This window comes from Anas platyrhynchos, chromosome 2 (assembly GCF_047663525.1).
Source record: "Anas platyrhynchos isolate ZD024472 breed Pekin duck chromosome 2, IASCAAS_PekinDuck_T2T, whole genome shotgun sequence".
NCBI classification, from domain to species: domain Eukaryota; kingdom Metazoa; phylum Chordata; class Aves; order Anseriformes; family Anatidae; genus Anas; species Anas platyrhynchos.
Genome location: NC_092588.1, coordinates 107424738 through 107443118, shown reverse-complemented (window position 1 = coordinate 107443118; position 18381 = coordinate 107424738). Strand labels below are relative to the sequence as shown.

The 18381-nt window shown below is 35.9% G+C and overlaps 1 protein-coding gene across 1 annotated transcript in view; it reads right to left on the bottom strand.

Annotated features, from left to right (window-relative positions):
• Nucleotides 1-18381, bottom strand: part of DTNBP1 (dystrobrevin binding protein 1) — a 68991-nt gene that overhangs the window by 27110 nt on the left and 23500 nt on the right. Inside the window, exon 7 of the mRNA XM_027451261.3 lies at nt 12882-12904. Within this exon, the coding sequence (XP_027307062.1) occupies nt 12882-12904 (23 nt within the window). The remainder of the gene's footprint in view (nt 1-12881; nt 12905-18381) is intronic.

Here is an 18381-nt window from a genome sequence, read left to right as displayed (position 1 = left end):
ACACTTGTAAATAAAATGGGCAGAGCTGTTTCCCAGAATATCCCCATTCTGGCCACGTTTGCTGCTCAGGAGCAAAGAAACCTGGAGAATTCTTACATGTCCACACACACTCCTCAGCCACCTGCCCTTCTGGGCTGCACGATTAGAAATCAATCAGAACTGGCAGTGGAATACCAGGCTGCTGTGGTAAGTGGGGTTGAGATTTATCTAAGGTTGTGCTATACAGAAGGCATAAATTATTTCCACTGCAGCTTTTAAAACAATTCTACTAATTCAGAACACTGTAAGGACCAGAATAGTACCACATTTACAGTACTACTATGGAAAGAAACGGTGTCATGTGGAGAAATATTAAAAAAACATGAAATCGGTTACTATACAGCTAGCTACAAATCAAATTGATGAAGTGCCTGCACTTACATTTACATATCTAACATATAATAACATAGAAGAGGCGTGCCAAAAGAAAAAAACATTGTCACTATTCAAAAATTCCTTTGCAGCAAGATGCATTCACAGGCCACAAGAACATAGAGCATGTGGTGTTACCCCCAAAGTATTACATCTGGTCTTGGTAGAGAGATGCAGTCTTTTTAAGAGCATGTAGGTGAGTTAATTCCTAATTTCTTGGTCACCTCAGCCTACAGAGATGGTGAGCAAACAGATTATCATGAAAACAGAATAAGCAATCTTTCTTTTTGCATTACTTTTCTTCTGTCACCAAGAAGAAAATAAAGAATCCAATGTGGAAATGCCCATGAGAATAAACCTGGTTACCACAGAGGTGCTAACCCTTCCAGAATTAATGCTGATACTAAAGCTTCTACTTACTGCTGCCTCTTCCCAGCAGTGGTTGGAGGAGTGATACTGCTGCCGCTCACGTTTCAGGAATATTCTGCAATTCTGTATTCTAATCTGTACTGTAATAACATTTCAGGCCTGCCCCACCCCACCACCAAATAGCTGTTCTCGTGTTCAGCATATTATGGCAAATAGGGAAAACAGAAAGGTTGAACTCCTCCAATTCTCCCCCAGCAATTCATCACACTTCCATTTCAATTTGAGGAAACAACAGTCAGAAAAAAAAATAGAAAAAAAATTAAAAAAGAAAAGAAGATACAACTTCTGTCAATATGTACCAAGTAGTTAAGGATGCAAAATGGGTTATACCAGTACTATATATATTGCCTGCTAAACTGACAATATTGACTGTACAGTGGTCACACCACATTCAGCAGAACTGAGGGTAAATTTTGCCACCTTTAAGTACAGTCAACTGTTCCATCTAAATTTACAGGAAGCAACTATTTTGATACAGCAAGTATTTCTAATGAACACAACTGCAAAGAGTTTTCCCATACCAGATGAATCATTTAATACAAAATATTCAAGTTTAGTACATGTTATTTAACAACAAATTTAGCAGTCAAAATTCCAACTCGTAGGTAGAGCCTTGATAAAGGCATGTTCCAACAGGTTACTAAAATAGTATAATAGCTCAATTTACTGTTATCTGTTGGTCTTGGACTGAAAAAAATAATCCACATGAATGGCAACAGAAAAAAACTAATTCATTGGTTATATAAAAGAATAATAATAATTAAAAAAAAAACAACTGAATCAGAGTAGAAATCAACTTCTCATTTTGATTTGAATTAACACACGGTTCTAAACATCAACTTAGTTACCAATTAGCATCATAAAAATATTAATGACATTATTAGGAATGTTGCTGCATGTGACACAGCCTGATCATTAATGTAAATAATAGTAATTGCTTCATTTGAAACTGTTTTTACACCATTTATTATTTATCTGAAGGAAAGCAAAAAATAGCACGACTGCATCTACCCTAATGAATACACTGCTCAAATGTTTAATATTCAGCTTTTATCTTCAGATAATAATTCTCTCTCCCGTCTCCAACATCACCCCACCCTTAGACAAAAGTCTGCTTGAATTTTAGCTAAGAAGGTATCATTGCCTTTGTATTCTTTCACTTGTTCCTATTTAAACTGACTCAATCAGATTAATATTACTTTGACAATAATGCAAACCAAGACAGCAAAGCAATACATAAAACCTCTGCCCAAACAGACATGCAGTCACTATTTCCCTCAATTTGCTAAACCAAGTTGATATTTAACCTCTCGTTTATAGCACACCCTTTACAAATCAGGCAATGGTGGTGACTGAAGAGATTAATTAAGCTAACTTTCATTTCATTTTCCATTTTCCATTAGCGTGGCAAATGAGCCTGGCGAATAATAAAGATAATTAAAGTTCCACCTACGTGAATTCTTCTGAGTATTGTCAGTGGCTCCCGGAGATGACATGGCAGTAAGAAATAAGCAAGTAAACAGAAGCACAGCACCGGTCAAGTGAACCCTCCGGTTACCAAGCAGCTCCCCTGATGTGCATCTTCACCGATGTAGAACAAAGAGCGATGCTCGGAGCCTGCTTTTTCAAAGCAGTAGCACCGCCACGGCCAGTGTTCAATGGGTCACTCGCGCACAGCTGCATGCACATGGATGCTCCAGCTCCCTGCCTCTCCAGAACCTGAACGTGAGCTACCAGCAGCTGTGGTACACCCGAATGCATGCATGGATTTGGGAAGATACCACATGCAGCGAAAGAAAGGGGTGGTGCAAAGGGAGAAAGCTTTGCAGGGGGTTATCAGCCCGTGACATGCAGTTACAGCATGCTCTCGTTTGACAGAGAGCTGGAATCATTTCCAAATGATTTAGAAACGAGAAAAAGGTTCGGAGGGGCTCTGCTTTTTCTTTGTATTAGGCAATGTTCATGTGGATCTCCCCTCAAAGTATTTTTCCTTAGCATGGCTTAGCTCAGATACCCCATAAACCAGCTTACATACTATTCTTACTTCACATATGAAATATTAAAAACCTCAAATGTATTTTTTTAATACATTAGGAGCAATCTTACCTTCTGAAAACTGCATTTTTGTATCTCATATCCAGACTACACGTTCATTAAAAATTCAGATAATATTTATGCAGTTAAAAAATGTACATGGGAACTGCATATTACTGAGAATCCATGGTTATAGCGATGCTACTGTTACACAACAGTGCAATTCTGCTTCCGAAATTGTAAGGCACAGCTCAGAATTTGGCCGGCATTACCTCTTCCATTTAGGAGGGTACTCAGTGCTGCTCGAAACTGTGATAGCCATAATGATTTCTCTCGCTCTTCTTTAAAAATATCACATTTTAGACAGCTTCTGATGACAATTTTCAAAATAGAGTACAGGCGGAAGGAAATTATGTAACATACACTGCTCAAATCCTCAGCATTAGGGGAAAAATCACCAAGAGCGTACAGGCCTACGGAACTCAGATTTTATTTCGCTGGGGAAAATAACACCAAAAATATTCATGGGAAAGATTAAAAAGAAAAACATAATCACAAGATTATCCTGTTTTCAGTCTGTACTTTAGTAATTAAAGAATGAATTCCTGTTAGCACTGCAGACATAATAGGCTTCTATTTTTCCCCCTACATCAATCGCTTAAGCATTATAGACAACTAAAATATCACACTCTTAAACGTTTTATTTTCCACAAGTAAGTCTGATAGAACTTGTGTTCCCATAAAATTTATTCCTATCATCTAAATGGCTAACTATTCATCCTGGCAATAGCCAGGGAAAATCTTTTATATTGTTATATTGGCCTCCTCCACTCTTTACAAAAAACAGGATTCAGCAAGGGCTGACTCCAACACAGGGCCAAATTCTGCTGAAGCCAACAGGAGTTGTACGTGCACATCCAGGAGCCCTCTTATTTTTAGCTGCAGTGATGTCAAAATTGTTGTGACGTGTCTGACCTCTGAGAGGGCTTTTGCCTTAGTGTAACACTAGAATGTGAAGAGAGTAAAATTCAAGGAAAAAATGAAAGCCACACAAACGTATCAAAATTAAAAAAAATAAATAATATTGGAAGAATAAACTCACTCCCTTAAAATACATAAGACAGGATGAAAGAGTATTAAGTGTCACATAAAAAAAAAACCACAGGATTCTCTAAAAATATGTGCAGATGAAGCAGAATTACAAAGAAAATAAAGTGTCCTTTCTATCCACTTTCCCCAGTCATAATTAAGATTAAAAAAACTGACAAAGACAAGGTTTCTCAGATATCTGGAACAGTAGCACTCTTTGGATTATATTAACTCATTGTCTGAATACTACTTTCAGGTGACAGCCATTACATAAAATAAAATCCTGAAATCTAAGCAAAGAGATCACAAACAAACAAACAGCAGCATCACATCTGCAGTGCTCAAAGTTACATTACAGCCTAAACACACAACGAGTAAAAAATAAGAAAAAGAAAATTAAAAAATTAAGCATTAAACCAGAAATGGTTTGGAGTAGAATAATGAACCCAAACAAGAACCATCTTTGATCAGCTGAGTTGCAAGAACACACAGTATTTGCTCCAAGGATGGGTAACGATTTAGTTTGTTCATAAATAACCTGTTATTTGTACAGCATCATTTTCTAAGCATTAGGTTTCCTTTAGAAATCATTCTCTATTTACAGCTTTGAACATTCAGACCAATTTGTGATGCACATAACAAATTTGGAAGTGGATACTATTTCATGATTGACCAAGGTCTACCCAAGCCTACATGGCCGCTATTAAGGAAGCCTTGTTTTTCCCTCACCAGTTGAAAATTTAGTGAAAATGGGAGAAGGATAAATAATTTTCAGTCTGATATCCAGTTGACTGTGTAGCCCCCCCTTTCACCAAATCCTAATGGGAAATAATGCCCTGATGTAGTGATTCAAGCTCAAAATGTAAACACTTTTTCCCTACAGCTTAAGTAGGCTTTAAAATTATTTTTTTTCCCATTGAAATGTAAACTATTTCTTGCACAGAATTGTCTATCCTGAAGACTTGACATTTTTAGACTTTAACCTATTAGGAAACAAATATATTTGTAGTCATCTGCAAAATAAATGTATACTTAAGATACTATCCATTGTAGTTTGCTTCACCCCAGAGACAATATTTAATGTAGCAAACGTTTTGTTTGCTTGTCAAAGGCAGCTAATTAATTTTCAGCTACACCTACTATTCAATACAAAGGTTCTGACAATTCCCAAAAAAATGATATTCAGGGGGTTTGCTGGTCTTGTCTGGGACAGTTAGTTTCCATCTCTCCTGGAACTGGCTGAGCATCTGCCCTCTAAGGAATTCATTCACTACTTCCCATCATTATGTTGAGCAGCTTTTGCTTTACCTATTGAACTGTCTTTACCTCAACCCACAAATTTGTATTGATTTTACCCTTCTGATTCTCTTCCCCATCCTAATGGGGGCTGTGTGGGGATTACCTGCCTACTGTGTTAAACCACAACAGAAGGACAGCAAAGACAAACAGACAAGCAATCACTTGCATTCTCTATGAAGGATGGACACATGCAGCCTCTACCAAGAAAGAAAATTTAAGACTTTTGCTGTTCTTGGGTATTTGGAACAAGTTTTAAAATTGTACCATAGAAGTCTGATAGCCAGACAGAATCAGATGTTTGCAACTCAGGACCACCTACTTGTGCGCCAGGGAGACAGACATTTGCAAAGCTTTTACATCACTGCTGGTGGTGGTGTCTGCCCTGCTGGGGGGAGATTCAGATATCTATGAGGCAGGATGAAAAACAGTGAAAGATCAAGAGTAAATCTCCCTTTCTCTATTTTCCCCCCTTCTTTCTTTCCTTCTTTCTTTTTTTTCAAAGCCTTGTCCACAGCTATACCAAGGAAGGAAAAAAAGTGGACAGAACTTACAAGTAGCTAGATCTCTGACAGTTTTAAGAAGTGTCCTGAGAATTAAACAGATATGACAGTCTGAAAACACACAGAGAATCTGAAAAATGAAAATACAAACAGGAAAATCAAATGCAAGGTAGCTATAAGGACGCTTTATCATTTGGTATTATTTTCCATCTGTCTTATCCTATTACAGCATAATGGAAGACTTAAGTAGTTAAACTCATTTGTCTTTCACTCAAGGTTTGTCTAGAAGAAACCACATCTCCTATCATTCAATTCTCAAGAGAACAGTTGTTACATATGGGAGTCCTGATCAATTCTTACAACAGACAATACAGAACATCCAAAGTTATAAGGCTTGATGGGATGGGAAAGAAGATGGTAACATGCATTTTTGACTAATTTTTCAAAGTATTTTCAGCTCACAGCAAAATAATGAAAAAAAATCTGAAACCTGAATATCTGAATTCTGAAATTCTGAGTTATCTGAAATCTGAAAATTTCAACTCCAAATTAGCTTTATGGCAATCAAATTAAGCAATTGTTTTCCAAATGTTTTCTGGTATGCCAAAATAAGAGTTGTCCCCTTTTACATTTGCGATGAATGTCTTAAGTATTGACATTTCTGACCATGGTCACCCAAATAAAGTCGAAAACAATCAGGAAACACTCAGGAAGCACTAGTAGCAGAAGCACTGCCTATCTTTCTCTGCCTGTTTTAGAAGCAGCACACGAACAACCAAGATGTCCTCCCTCCCCTATTCAATGAAGTAACTGAAATGAAAAACCCGAAAATACATTGCACCTGCAAGACTATATGAAGGTTAGGAAAAAGTTGCTGGTTTTGACAGCCATCAGAGGCCAGTGTGATAAAGATCCCCAAACAAGAAGAAAAATCAATTTGACACAATTATCTGTTGAGATAGATTCCTAGTATTTCCCCTCTTCCCCAACCAAAAAAAAAAAGGATTGGAAAAGTGCAAATTCAACAGAAGCATCTTAGATCATGAGGAAGGATGACAAAACATCCATATTTCATATGTGCCCCAATGATATAACCTAGAAGAGAAAAGCAAGAAAAAAAAAAACATCTTTCCTTCCCCACCCTCTTTCTCACAAAGAGTATTTTGACAAAACTTAAAAAAAAATAATAATATCAGGACCTATTTGGGAGTGATCTCTGATGCACAGAGCTGGAAATGTATTTTTTTGTACTGTAAACAGAAGTGCTGAAAATGATCATATGACCAGCTTCCCTAAGCTTGAATGAAACTAATCCTGTTAAAGCTTAGAAATATGCATGACTCAGTAGCCAAAGCCGCATGCATATCTGCCCTTACAAAGTTTCTGACACCTTTCATTGTCAAAAAGTGCTGCGTTACTGATTTCTAAATGGTCTCTATTGCTTACTTTTCTTTCCAGAAACATAACTCAAAACATTTCAGCCCACACCTTTTGTTTGTTTTTATTTAATAGAGATTTTTAGAAGCAATTTTTAAGTCTATCATTGCATGCAGTCTGAAGTAAACTCAGTATCATAAGTTATTACCATTGTGTAATTTAGACTATTTTTATCTTTTTTCCCAGTATCTATCTCATCGCTCTGCTCCACTCATCCATTTTTTAAAGAGATTTACAGTATTCTGTAAACATTTACTACACAGTCCTGGCTACACTAAGGGAAAAGCATTGCTAACTTTAAAACAAGCAAACAAAAGAAACAACCCACAAACATAAATTGTACCATGTCTCTAAAAGGACAGTGGAATGATTTCAAATCTCAGTGCAGTCATAAATGCACTAGATTTCAAGAATTATGAAAAAATTACCATGTTTGCCATATAATTTTTGGTTTCTCAGCTGTAAAAATGAAAATGATATGCTCTCCCCTTTCAAAACCATCGAAGAGTAAAATGCATCAAATACTAAGAACAAATACACACACAGATATTGTCTAAAATAAATTCTATATTTTGAGAAATTGCCAGGATCCATTTGTTTAAGCAGCCAGAACAGGGCAGCACAGAGTAATCCAGCTCCCAAAAGTGGTTCTCTGAATACTGCAATTGATGCATACTAGGAAGAAACTGGGAGGCTACTTCACCTGCCCTACCCAGTGTTTTCATCCATAAACCCACCATCAGCTTTGACAACACTCTCTGAAAGATAATTTGTTAAAAAACAGGAAACATGACAGGCTTTGAGATGTTTTGTCCCATTGCATACTCACTTCAAATATACCAATGCCAGATCTGCTGGGACATCAGTCAACCCCTGACTTATTCACAGAGATGCTTCTTAGAAAGAAGCAGGAAAGCTTCTAACCTTCACTTTCTCAGCATCACAGATTACAAAATACGATATGCTTACATTTTTATAGAAAACCTCTGCGGTTGAAAGAAAAAAGACTAGAGAGGTTGGTCCTGACCCTGTACACTACAGGTACAGCAAACAACAAAGGAGAAAGCCTGGCCCTGAAAATAGTCTTTAAGCAAAAGGAAGAGAAGAATAACAAAATCCATTTTTCATGCCAGAAGAGAGTACAATCTGTAGTACAAATGTGAACAAAGCTAGAAACAAATTCTAAAACAGTATCTCTGCTGACAAATACAGAAATCATTCATAACTTAATATATTGTTGTGCACTTGTTCCATGCTACTTAAAGGTAATAACATCAACGACCCATAACATTAGTGGACTGTCAATACTTTCCCATGGTGCAAACAGGTATTTTTTCTATATTAAAATATGTATTATATATACAATATATATATAAATATTCTCTATATATAATACATAGAATAAATATATAAATATTTTAAATACATGGGTATATAAAATAAAAATATAAAATTTAAATATATAAAAAGGTATTTTTATATATATTATAATAAACACAGAGCTTTGCCTGAGCCTCTTCTTGATGACAGCTGGCATGCTCAAAGAAAATACTTCATAGGTCAATGAATCACCTCTTCATACCTTAGCACACGCAGTAGGAAATGAAAACTGAAACAATTCTTTTCCTAGGTTTCATAAAAGAACAATTTTGTTCATAAATGTTTATAAGGTCACTCAAATTTACAGTGGTCCCATGCATACTAGATCTGTGTATCTGTATCTATTCATATTTATACCCACACAAAGCTCCTGGGAGAGACTGTTAAGCTGCCTATCTGCCCATTTGTGAGCTAAACCTGCCTCATCATAGCCTGTGGCAATACACAACCAATATTTTTTTCTGTGCTGTGGAATTACTGGGATGCATCCCTAAATTTAAATTTTCAGTCCTGTGCTGTTTTGACCCTCAGACTATACTATTTGATTTGTCAATTCCAGTGAAACTTGCTTTCTGTCTTGTGCAAGGCATGAAAACTCAGCAGCAGGGATTGTAAGAGGTGCATCTGGACACAGAAAAACAACCCTGTCTTTACCGCTTCTAACATACATATTGTAGGAATGTTTTGTGATACTTAATGTCTCTGCGTTCAGATAGAACAAACTTACACGTTTATAAAACATGTTTTGATGTAAGACGTCTACCATCCTTAACCTAGAAGCCAATGCTTTTCAGCATGTAGGCATTCTACTACACAAATAGTAAGTTAATGTTATCAAAACTGGCATTTCTGTGTTTTTTTTTTTTTTTTTTTTTTTCCATTCTAACACAAGTCAACGTACAGTGCTTTCAACTGCGTATGCATTGAAAGGTGCAAGTGTATATAAAGGTAGCACATACTCAGGGATGCCTGTTATACACCACCTCAAAAACAAACCAAACCAAAAGAACAGAAAGATCCAAAAGATCTCTCTGGATCTGAGAAAGCAGGACTTCAATCAGCTAAATAAACAACCTTCACACTGGCTTTGTTTGAGGACATAAGGGAACAGGAGCTTACAAGACATCTCTAGCCTTCTTCCAACCTCAGCGCATGTTTCCTTTCCCTTTAAGTCAGAAAACCCCAGAAGAATGACATTTAATTGACCTACATTCAGTAATTTCATGATCTATTTTTTTCAACTATTTAAATAACATTTTATTGTGCTGCCTTTTTTTTTTTTTTTTTTTCCCCTATTCTACCTTGTTTCTAACTTTTCTGATTTGACTTCTTTCTCCACAGTCCTCAAGTAATCCATGTCCAGTGTCCACTCCCTTACTAATGAAAGCATGTCACTTCATGTTATCTTTCTCATAAACCTCTTCAGCTCCAGGTTAAATTCAATTAGATGACAGGAGCATAGTATATACTGGGTAGCATCTCCAGAACCTCTGGGCTCTGGTAATTAGAACCATTCTTCTAATACCCAGCTCAAATGTCCAAATATACCATCTGTAGAAGGTACTGACTGCCTTCTTCTCCCCTTCCCCCAAACTATAGTGCCCTCACTTTAAACAGCTCTTTGTTCCTGGCCTCTGTGCTGGCTATTTTATGGACAACATTCTTGAGCACATTTCAGTTTGCACAGTTATGCAAGGATGAATTGCTTGAGGTTGTCGTCTATACTGCAATATAAAATGTAAAGAATAATCTACACAACTACTCCTTATTTAATCTAAAGGTTGGAACCAACCTTTTCTGAGTACAGCAAACCAAAATTACCTGCAATATTTAAGATAACATCTTATGACTGCTTTGCACAGTGATTCCTCATCTCATCCTTAAAATGTGTTAGGTAACATAACGCTGTTACACTGGTAACTTAGATGTGCTCCCCAGCCTTTTCCTCCTGTGCCAGCAGTTCTAGAGCCATCTAATTCGCTTTTTCTGCTTGCTTTATCAATCAAAACCAAATGACGGATCATTTTCTGCACCAATATAGAGAGCCTTGGAAGCAGCTTAAAAAAGAAACATGCAAGAAGGAGCCACCAGTTAGACTGGGCAAAGCTGCTACAGAACTGAAACATCTGTCACTCTGTAATCACGAATCCATGGTGAGGAGGAAGCTCTCACTCCCCTGCTTCTATTCAGCTGATGAAATGCATGCTGTGGTACTCAAAAATTGGCTGAAGCTCCTCCAAGGCCAGAAAAAGACTGACTGAAGCCAGTCTGTGGTTCTAATTCGCCACCCCCATTAACAAGAAGAATTCAGAGTAGCATCAGATCTGAGAAAGTAGATGACTTAATATTTAAGAAACCATGAAAATTTCTGTCTTCCGGGTATGGATTTCCAATCAGCTACGCACACACTGTTAAGTAGTTTAATCTCAGTTTCCTGGGATAATGTCAGACAAAACAGTACAAACTGTTCCCGCAGTTAAAAGAAGGCATCTATTGTTAATTTTAAACCATATTGTTCCCGCCTTATAAAGAATTTAGACTTGTTCGACACAACTACTTTCAAAAATGCTAGCTATTACTTCTTTCTTTTTCTGACGTGTACAACCTTATCCATCAGTTCAATGTATGAAAAAATACAGCAATTAGGCTGACGTTTCATTTCCATTTTTAAGGATTTGTCATCATGTTTGTGCTTTTCCAGCCTTCCATCACTTCTACCAATTCTTCTGAGTACTGTAGAATAAATTTGATCAGTTGGTTTGAAAACATCCAGCAGACCCAGAGTACCCTCTAACCTGGCCTTTCCTTGTTACAGCGTGAGATCCTACTCCTTTGCCATTGATATTGACTGTGCTAGCCACAGATTGTATTTGAACTTCTCAGTAAAGAAACAAACAAAGCCTTTGCCCTTTTTCTTGGAATCTGTTTGCAGTTTTTTCTCTCTTTGTACTAAGTAAAAACCTCTTGGTTAGTAAGAGGAGCCTTCATAACTTGTATTGGAAATCTGTATCCATCTATATGAGCCAGTTACTTAGTTTGGTATACATTTCAAGGTAGTTACACAGCTCACACCTTCCATTCGCATGAAAATATTCATCTTTGTGAAATAATTTTAACAGTGTCACAAGAAGGTATTATCTCTATAGGGAAAAAAGGAGAATCCAAGAGAAGTAACTTTGAAAACCATCCTCCTGATTTCTAGAAACTCATTTAAACCCCTTAATCAATACAAAAAAGAATAACAGGATTTGGTATTCTCCCAAGCATCAGGTACTACAAAGTAGCTGCCCTGCCATGGAACAGAACGAGCTTAGCATTATCGTTGGTTTTGTATTGAGCTAGTCTGTGTTGAAAGCTGTCAAATCAATGAAAAAAAAGAGTTGTTATGGTAAGCTACAGATAAAGTGACATTTTACATAATCTGTGTTGCTTGTCTGTTAATGTTAGCTTTATTATTTTCTTTTTTTTTTTTTTTTTTTTTAGCATTATGTAAGGATGAGATAGTAACAAACTGAAAAGGCGAAGAGGAGCGCAGTTGATAGAAATTTCCAGCCCTTCTTTCAATTTGAAGAGACAATTAATTGGCATAAGTCAACGTACTTGACTTTGTTCTCAAAAATAAAGACTAGTCACAAAGCCACAGTCACACCTTATTCAAAGCAAAAGATTATAGTAATTCTCAAGCTGATCATACATTAACATTAGTAGGTAGAGTAAGCCTGAATTTAAAATTTACTGAAAATGGTAATGTGTTCCACCTACGCATCACAGTACAAAGCAATAATACGTGACAGAGTTCCTAGCCATTGCATATTGTTTAGGACAGATATGCGTATGTATCTTCATTTATATCCAAGTTGAGACAAAAAAAAAAAAAAAGTATTTGTCTGATGTAGTATAATACTGTGAAAATATCCTAGAACAGCTAGACAAAAGTCTAACAAGTAACAGCCTGCAACACATGTTAAAAATACATTCATGCTAGAAATGCCAGTTAACAGAAGAAGACTAAGCTCTTAACTTCCAAAATCGAAGACCAAGGGAGAGACTTGAATTAGATGCCAAAGCTCTGAAACCTGGCTAAGACAACAGTAGCCTCTGTGTTCTTCCTATGATTATGACTCTCCCAATGAAACCAGTAGCAAGAACAGGTAAACTGAAAAAGAAAGAGCCTGCTGGGTTTGAAATAACATTCACGTTACCAAATGTAGAACTGGAACAGCTCCTTATTAGTTTAATTTAGCACAAGAATTACTGTAATTCTCACAAATATTCAAGTAGAAAATGAAAAACAGGACTTACCTTTGAAGGTCTCAAGTTCCTTCCTGTTGGAGAAAAGCAGAATACAAATAAATAAATAAATAAAATTAGAATAACTAAGACTCATTAAAAGATTCAAAGCAAAGAATTTGAGAATCTCATTTGTAAGGGTAATACTATTAAGTGTGCTTACCTAAATCAAACTTGATCAACATGTTTAGAAATCAGGCTACAACATATTCATAAATATGCATAATTATACGAGCATTGCATTTTTATATCTATCCACATAATTTCTAAATACACTGTTACAAAAATCACCAAGACTTCTTAAGGCTTCAGATAGTAAAACATCTACTGCTTAGCAGAGCTTTGCCAGTGTATAGCTTAGTAACAATCAGAGGTCCATTTTCACCAATGCTGTTCAAAATTCTTTTGGGAGCTGCTAAGAACAAAAATTTACAACTTCATTTGCTCAATTACAACACACTTTAAGGTCAAGAGGAGCATACAGGGACATTCCTCAGAGAAGAGGACTTTAAAGTACAAAGAGTGACAGGTAACGCATTACTCAGGTACCAGAAAGCTAAGAAATCAACAGCAACTCTATCTTTTTTCCTTTGCACCAGGTCACATTCCACTTTCAGTTGTGAAGCAATTTTGAACGCAAAGCATATAGGTAAGAGAAATAGTTTCCCCGTTTCCAGGAAATTGCAAAATGCTCTATTTGCCATTGCTACAAAGTAGTGATTTATCATGAATTTGGAGGCTAAAGAAGAATCTAAGTAATAGCTTAAATAAGGCTGAGTGCTGGCCTTTTCCTTACAAAAAGGCTCACAACGCACATCTTTTCAGCCTGTGCCTTGCAGACTTCAGTCCCCCACACATAATAAGCCTAGTTAAAACCCAAATTTTGAATGCAGAAGTGATTTTAAGTAAAATAAAACAGAATACCTGAACTAACAGTTCTCCAGATAAATGCTTCTACTCACTACCCACAGATGAATACATATGCTTCAGTCATTACTGTGTCACCTACAATATAGACTTTTTCACAGTACATATGCTATGCCATAATAATTCCTTCTCCTCCCCAACAGATGATGCACTTCAGTATTTATTCTTGTACTGACAACAGATAAAGCTATTTTAAACCTGAAACTATTTTCCAGGCAGGATAAAGTATTCCAAAAGCAGCAAGAGAATGCATTTACCTCCACATTTCCAGTGAACATCCCGATTTTGTCACCAAATGGCCAACATAGATCTCTGAAAGAATATGTACTTTACCAGGAAATAAGCTGCCACGTAAGTTACAGCAGCAAAGCCTGAATTCTAACTTCCTGTGAATATCTGTTACAATTCCTGCTTCTCCTCCATCCATTTCTCAATCTAGTAATTCTCTCTTTTACCAGACAACAAAAGCTACCTCTCAATACCTATGATTTGCAGGTTCATATGCTAATAATTTTTTCCTATCTTGTGTACTTTATATATAAATACAAAATTCTTAAACACTCAAGTTGTATTCCTTCTGTTTAAATAATGGCATACTATTCAACAAAACAATCACAGGAAATGCATATTTTCCACAGACTGAAGCAAAAACCATACTGAGGAAACATCTTGTGAATTTAAGAGGAAAAAACCTACACTAGGTGCTCCTAAAACCAAGAGGTCTTATGCCACTTGTCTCCAAAAAGGAACACAGAACAATTACTGTCATTGTGTTTAAGTATACTAGCAAACAAGATGGTAATAGAGTAACCAACTGACACCAATATTCAATGCTTTTATCTTAAAACACAGAATTGTCCCTTTCAACTGACCATTTTAGGGTTGATTCATTAGGGTGCTGACATTATAACCACATATATAAGAGACATTTGTTAGGAAAGCTGGAAATGAACAGTCAACCAAACCTTTTTTTAGATTATGTATCTCTGAAAAAAAATAAAAATTACCTACTGTCAGCATATAGTAAAAGTAAAGATTTGGAATTTAAGAATCTGCATTTCCTATTATCTTCATTGCAATTCAGATCCAGACTAATGATCCTTTATATCCTAGACAACATGAATCAATCCTGTCTTGTGGTTTCTCTTAACACTCTAAATAAAAGACATGTTCAAAAATACATCTTAAAAAACATGCTCAATGAAAATATGCTCTGCATTACCAATGCATATGGTTCTCTTTAAATCAAATTATTAAAATAAAAATTTCAGAGTTTTAAAATTTCAATCCTAAATCTTGTTCAATATTTGCTTTGGTAAGAATCAGACACTAAGTTTAAAGTGGAAAGGAGACTATGACTTGCAAAAATACTGGAAAAACAGTTGGCTTCAGATTAAATCAACACATTTACTAGAAGAATAATTACAGAATTCTAGACATATGTACACTAAAATGTACTACAATATGTTCATTTCTCTTTCTCTGTGTAAGTAAATAAATTATTTTTTATTTAGTCATAAATTGGCAGGAAGAATAAACAAGCAACAGATAAATCTTACATCTCTATGAAGGTAGAAACAAAAATCATCTGCAGAAGTAAATACAGTGAAGTTGCATTAAGAAATAAACTGTATATTTGGAATACACACAGTCTGTAAAGGAAAAAGCAGCCTGGGTAATGAAAACAACAAAAAAAGATGAAACTGGAAAAAGAGTTTCAGAAAATAGTCTTAAAAATTAGGTTAAAAGGCAAACAGGGAGGAAAAACTTGCACCGGATCAGGCTTGGATGAGTAGGTAGGACTGCTGCCTCTTATTTCAGGTCTTACCATGTTAAATTACCAGCTTTGATGCTACATATTACATTTTGTTTTCCTTTTACTTTAAATTGCTCATTCTTTGAGATCATATTTTCTATTAGGTTTATACAAAAGCAACAGCAACAGAGCTCAGTCTTTGACAGATAGTTTACTAACAACATCATACTAGTAGACAAAAGTGCAATATAATGAATCATCTCAGCAGAGGAGTTCTGTCAACTGCTCCTGCTCACAAGTCTATTATCCTATGCATATTTTTTATAACAAAAAGCTAGCCTTTTTCCATATCCTATTTATCTAAATAATTTAAGGCAATTGAAAGCTTTCCATAGAAAAATGCTGTTGGATTTCAGAGTTTTTGCCACCCCCCAAGCAAATAAAGGGCAACAATTGTCAGAAAGTTGCACACAGTTGCATAAGCCTGGTTTTGCACTTCAAGATAACACTCAGGTGAGGAAAGAGATGGTAATCAGGTATAGTTTAATGCCAGCATAACAGATACTAATTAGGTTCTCATTCCCTTCTGAGCGTGATGGCTGCAGGTAAATTTTAAGATAAACCGCTCCATGCACCGTCTCCAAAAAGGCACAGCTAATACATATCTCATGGTTCAAAATAATCAAGAGCAATGAAATGAAAGCACCATAACCCAAGAGATCGTTTAGAAAAGGATGTATACAGACACTAATACAATATGGTACCCCATTATGGTCTGAAGTATCCCTTTCATATAAATTTTTACCTGCAGAACTACAATAAATTCTGAAATGAATTACAACTGTAGTAGATTCAAGACAGGATGTATCCTCTGAATTACTACTTGTAATTTACCCTGGAGTGTTCTAATGATAATGTTGTCAAGTGGTCTTCACTTCTTCATTTACAGAAAAGTTGAGCTTCAGGGTTTGTGGTGAGAATATCTAATTTCAGAGACTACAGGTGAAGAAAACTCTCTAAAATACATTACTAGTCCCACAGAGTAACTCATAAGCACAACTTACAAAGCCAGTTAGAAGGCAAATACAAATTCCCAATTACCTTCCCATTCCCTCAGATGTCTCACTGCACTCTTAGATTAATCCTGCTTTATTCACTGGGCAGAAGAGATGTACATGAGGAAGGTGATCCTATCGGATACTGCTGGTAAACAAGAATAAATCCAGGAAGAGGAATATGGGAGGAGAAGGAAAAGAAAGAGTGGGAAGGCAAGTAAGGATCAGAGACAAATGCTCGCTGAAAGCTTCCAGCTTCACAAACTAGAGCTGCCTGTAAAGATACAGACAAGAATTAAAGTCCTGTAGATCTTTAAATTCAAGTTACAGAGATACCACATCATTCCTCCAAAATCATGCCTTGTAGCCTTGATTCAACTTGACCAGAAATTAAGATGGCAGATTCTCGGAAGTGTTTTTGTTTGGTTTTGTTTGTTGTTTCGTCTTTATAAACATAACCTTAACAGAATGGAAAGAGAATATTGAAGTACCTAGCTTAAGAGCTTACTCATCACCCAGTAGTCTTACCACCTAGGTGAAAACAAGGAATATTCACCCCATTATATTGTCGCTACCCAGCTGAGGAATAGAATGGTCACCACAAAAACACACATCTTGTTGTACGTTTGCACAGCAGTTGCACATTGTTTTGAGCAGGTACCCATATGGGAAATTCTTAAAGATTTAAGTAGCAGATTAAACGATGTCAGCTCAAAGCTTTGAAACGCTTCTGTAAGGGGATCATCCTAGCTGTCACCTGTAAATGATAAAGAATTATCAGCAATTCCTTGGCTTCTTAGTTCATTACAAATTCTTATTTATATTCTTTAAATAATGGCTTTTCAAAAGACAGAGACTATTCTCTGCATTGCCTCAATTTAACCAATGTCATCACTAATCACAAAATATTGACCATATGATCCCAACCCACAGAATCAATGATAAATACCTAGCCAAATAAGAATGTAGATTAGAAAACTAATAATCCAGTGTAGTCAAAACCATCCTGCTTCAAGTTACTCAAATCAATAGGAACTTAGATTGCTCACCAAAAGTAAGAAAAGGTTCTTGGATTCTACTGTACCTTGCAATGGGCTGTAACACTAAGATCAATTTTCCAAATACAATAAAACACTAGGGAATTCAGTTAAATAACTAGAGAGCACAGAAACACCAAGTTCTTTGCAATGATGACAGCAGGCAGAATTGACATTTCCATATTTCATCTCCAAGGAAAGAGTAGGCAGATAAGAAAGCAACAAAGTCATAAATGAATGTCAGGAATGATTTTATAGCACGAATTCTGAAAGTAGCAGACAGTCAATAAACTAAAACAACTAGATTCATGTGTAAATAAAAAATAATCCCCAAACAGCACACAGATGGTAAAAATTGAGTATTAAATTTGAAAGATTTTACAAAGAAATGTGTTTATAAATGTTGAGTTGTAAACACTACATACAAACAAAAATGAACACTTAAAGAAGGTATACTTGCTTATCTGCAGTGTCATTTAAAGGTATTTCTGGCACCTACCTAGACTCAAAGCAAAACCTCAGAAATACTGCATTTCACCTGTTACATCTGGTACAATTAAATTACCAAAATTATATTTAAATAATTGTATTCTACAGACTGATTCAATCTTTAGTGAGCTAGAAAGCAGATGGAAGGGCTTTAATTTTGATTTTATCAGAAGAAACAGAATCCAAAAACCTGAGAACTCAAAACTTGTGTCACTTGTACTAAATCATTTTCTGTGCAATGTAATTTT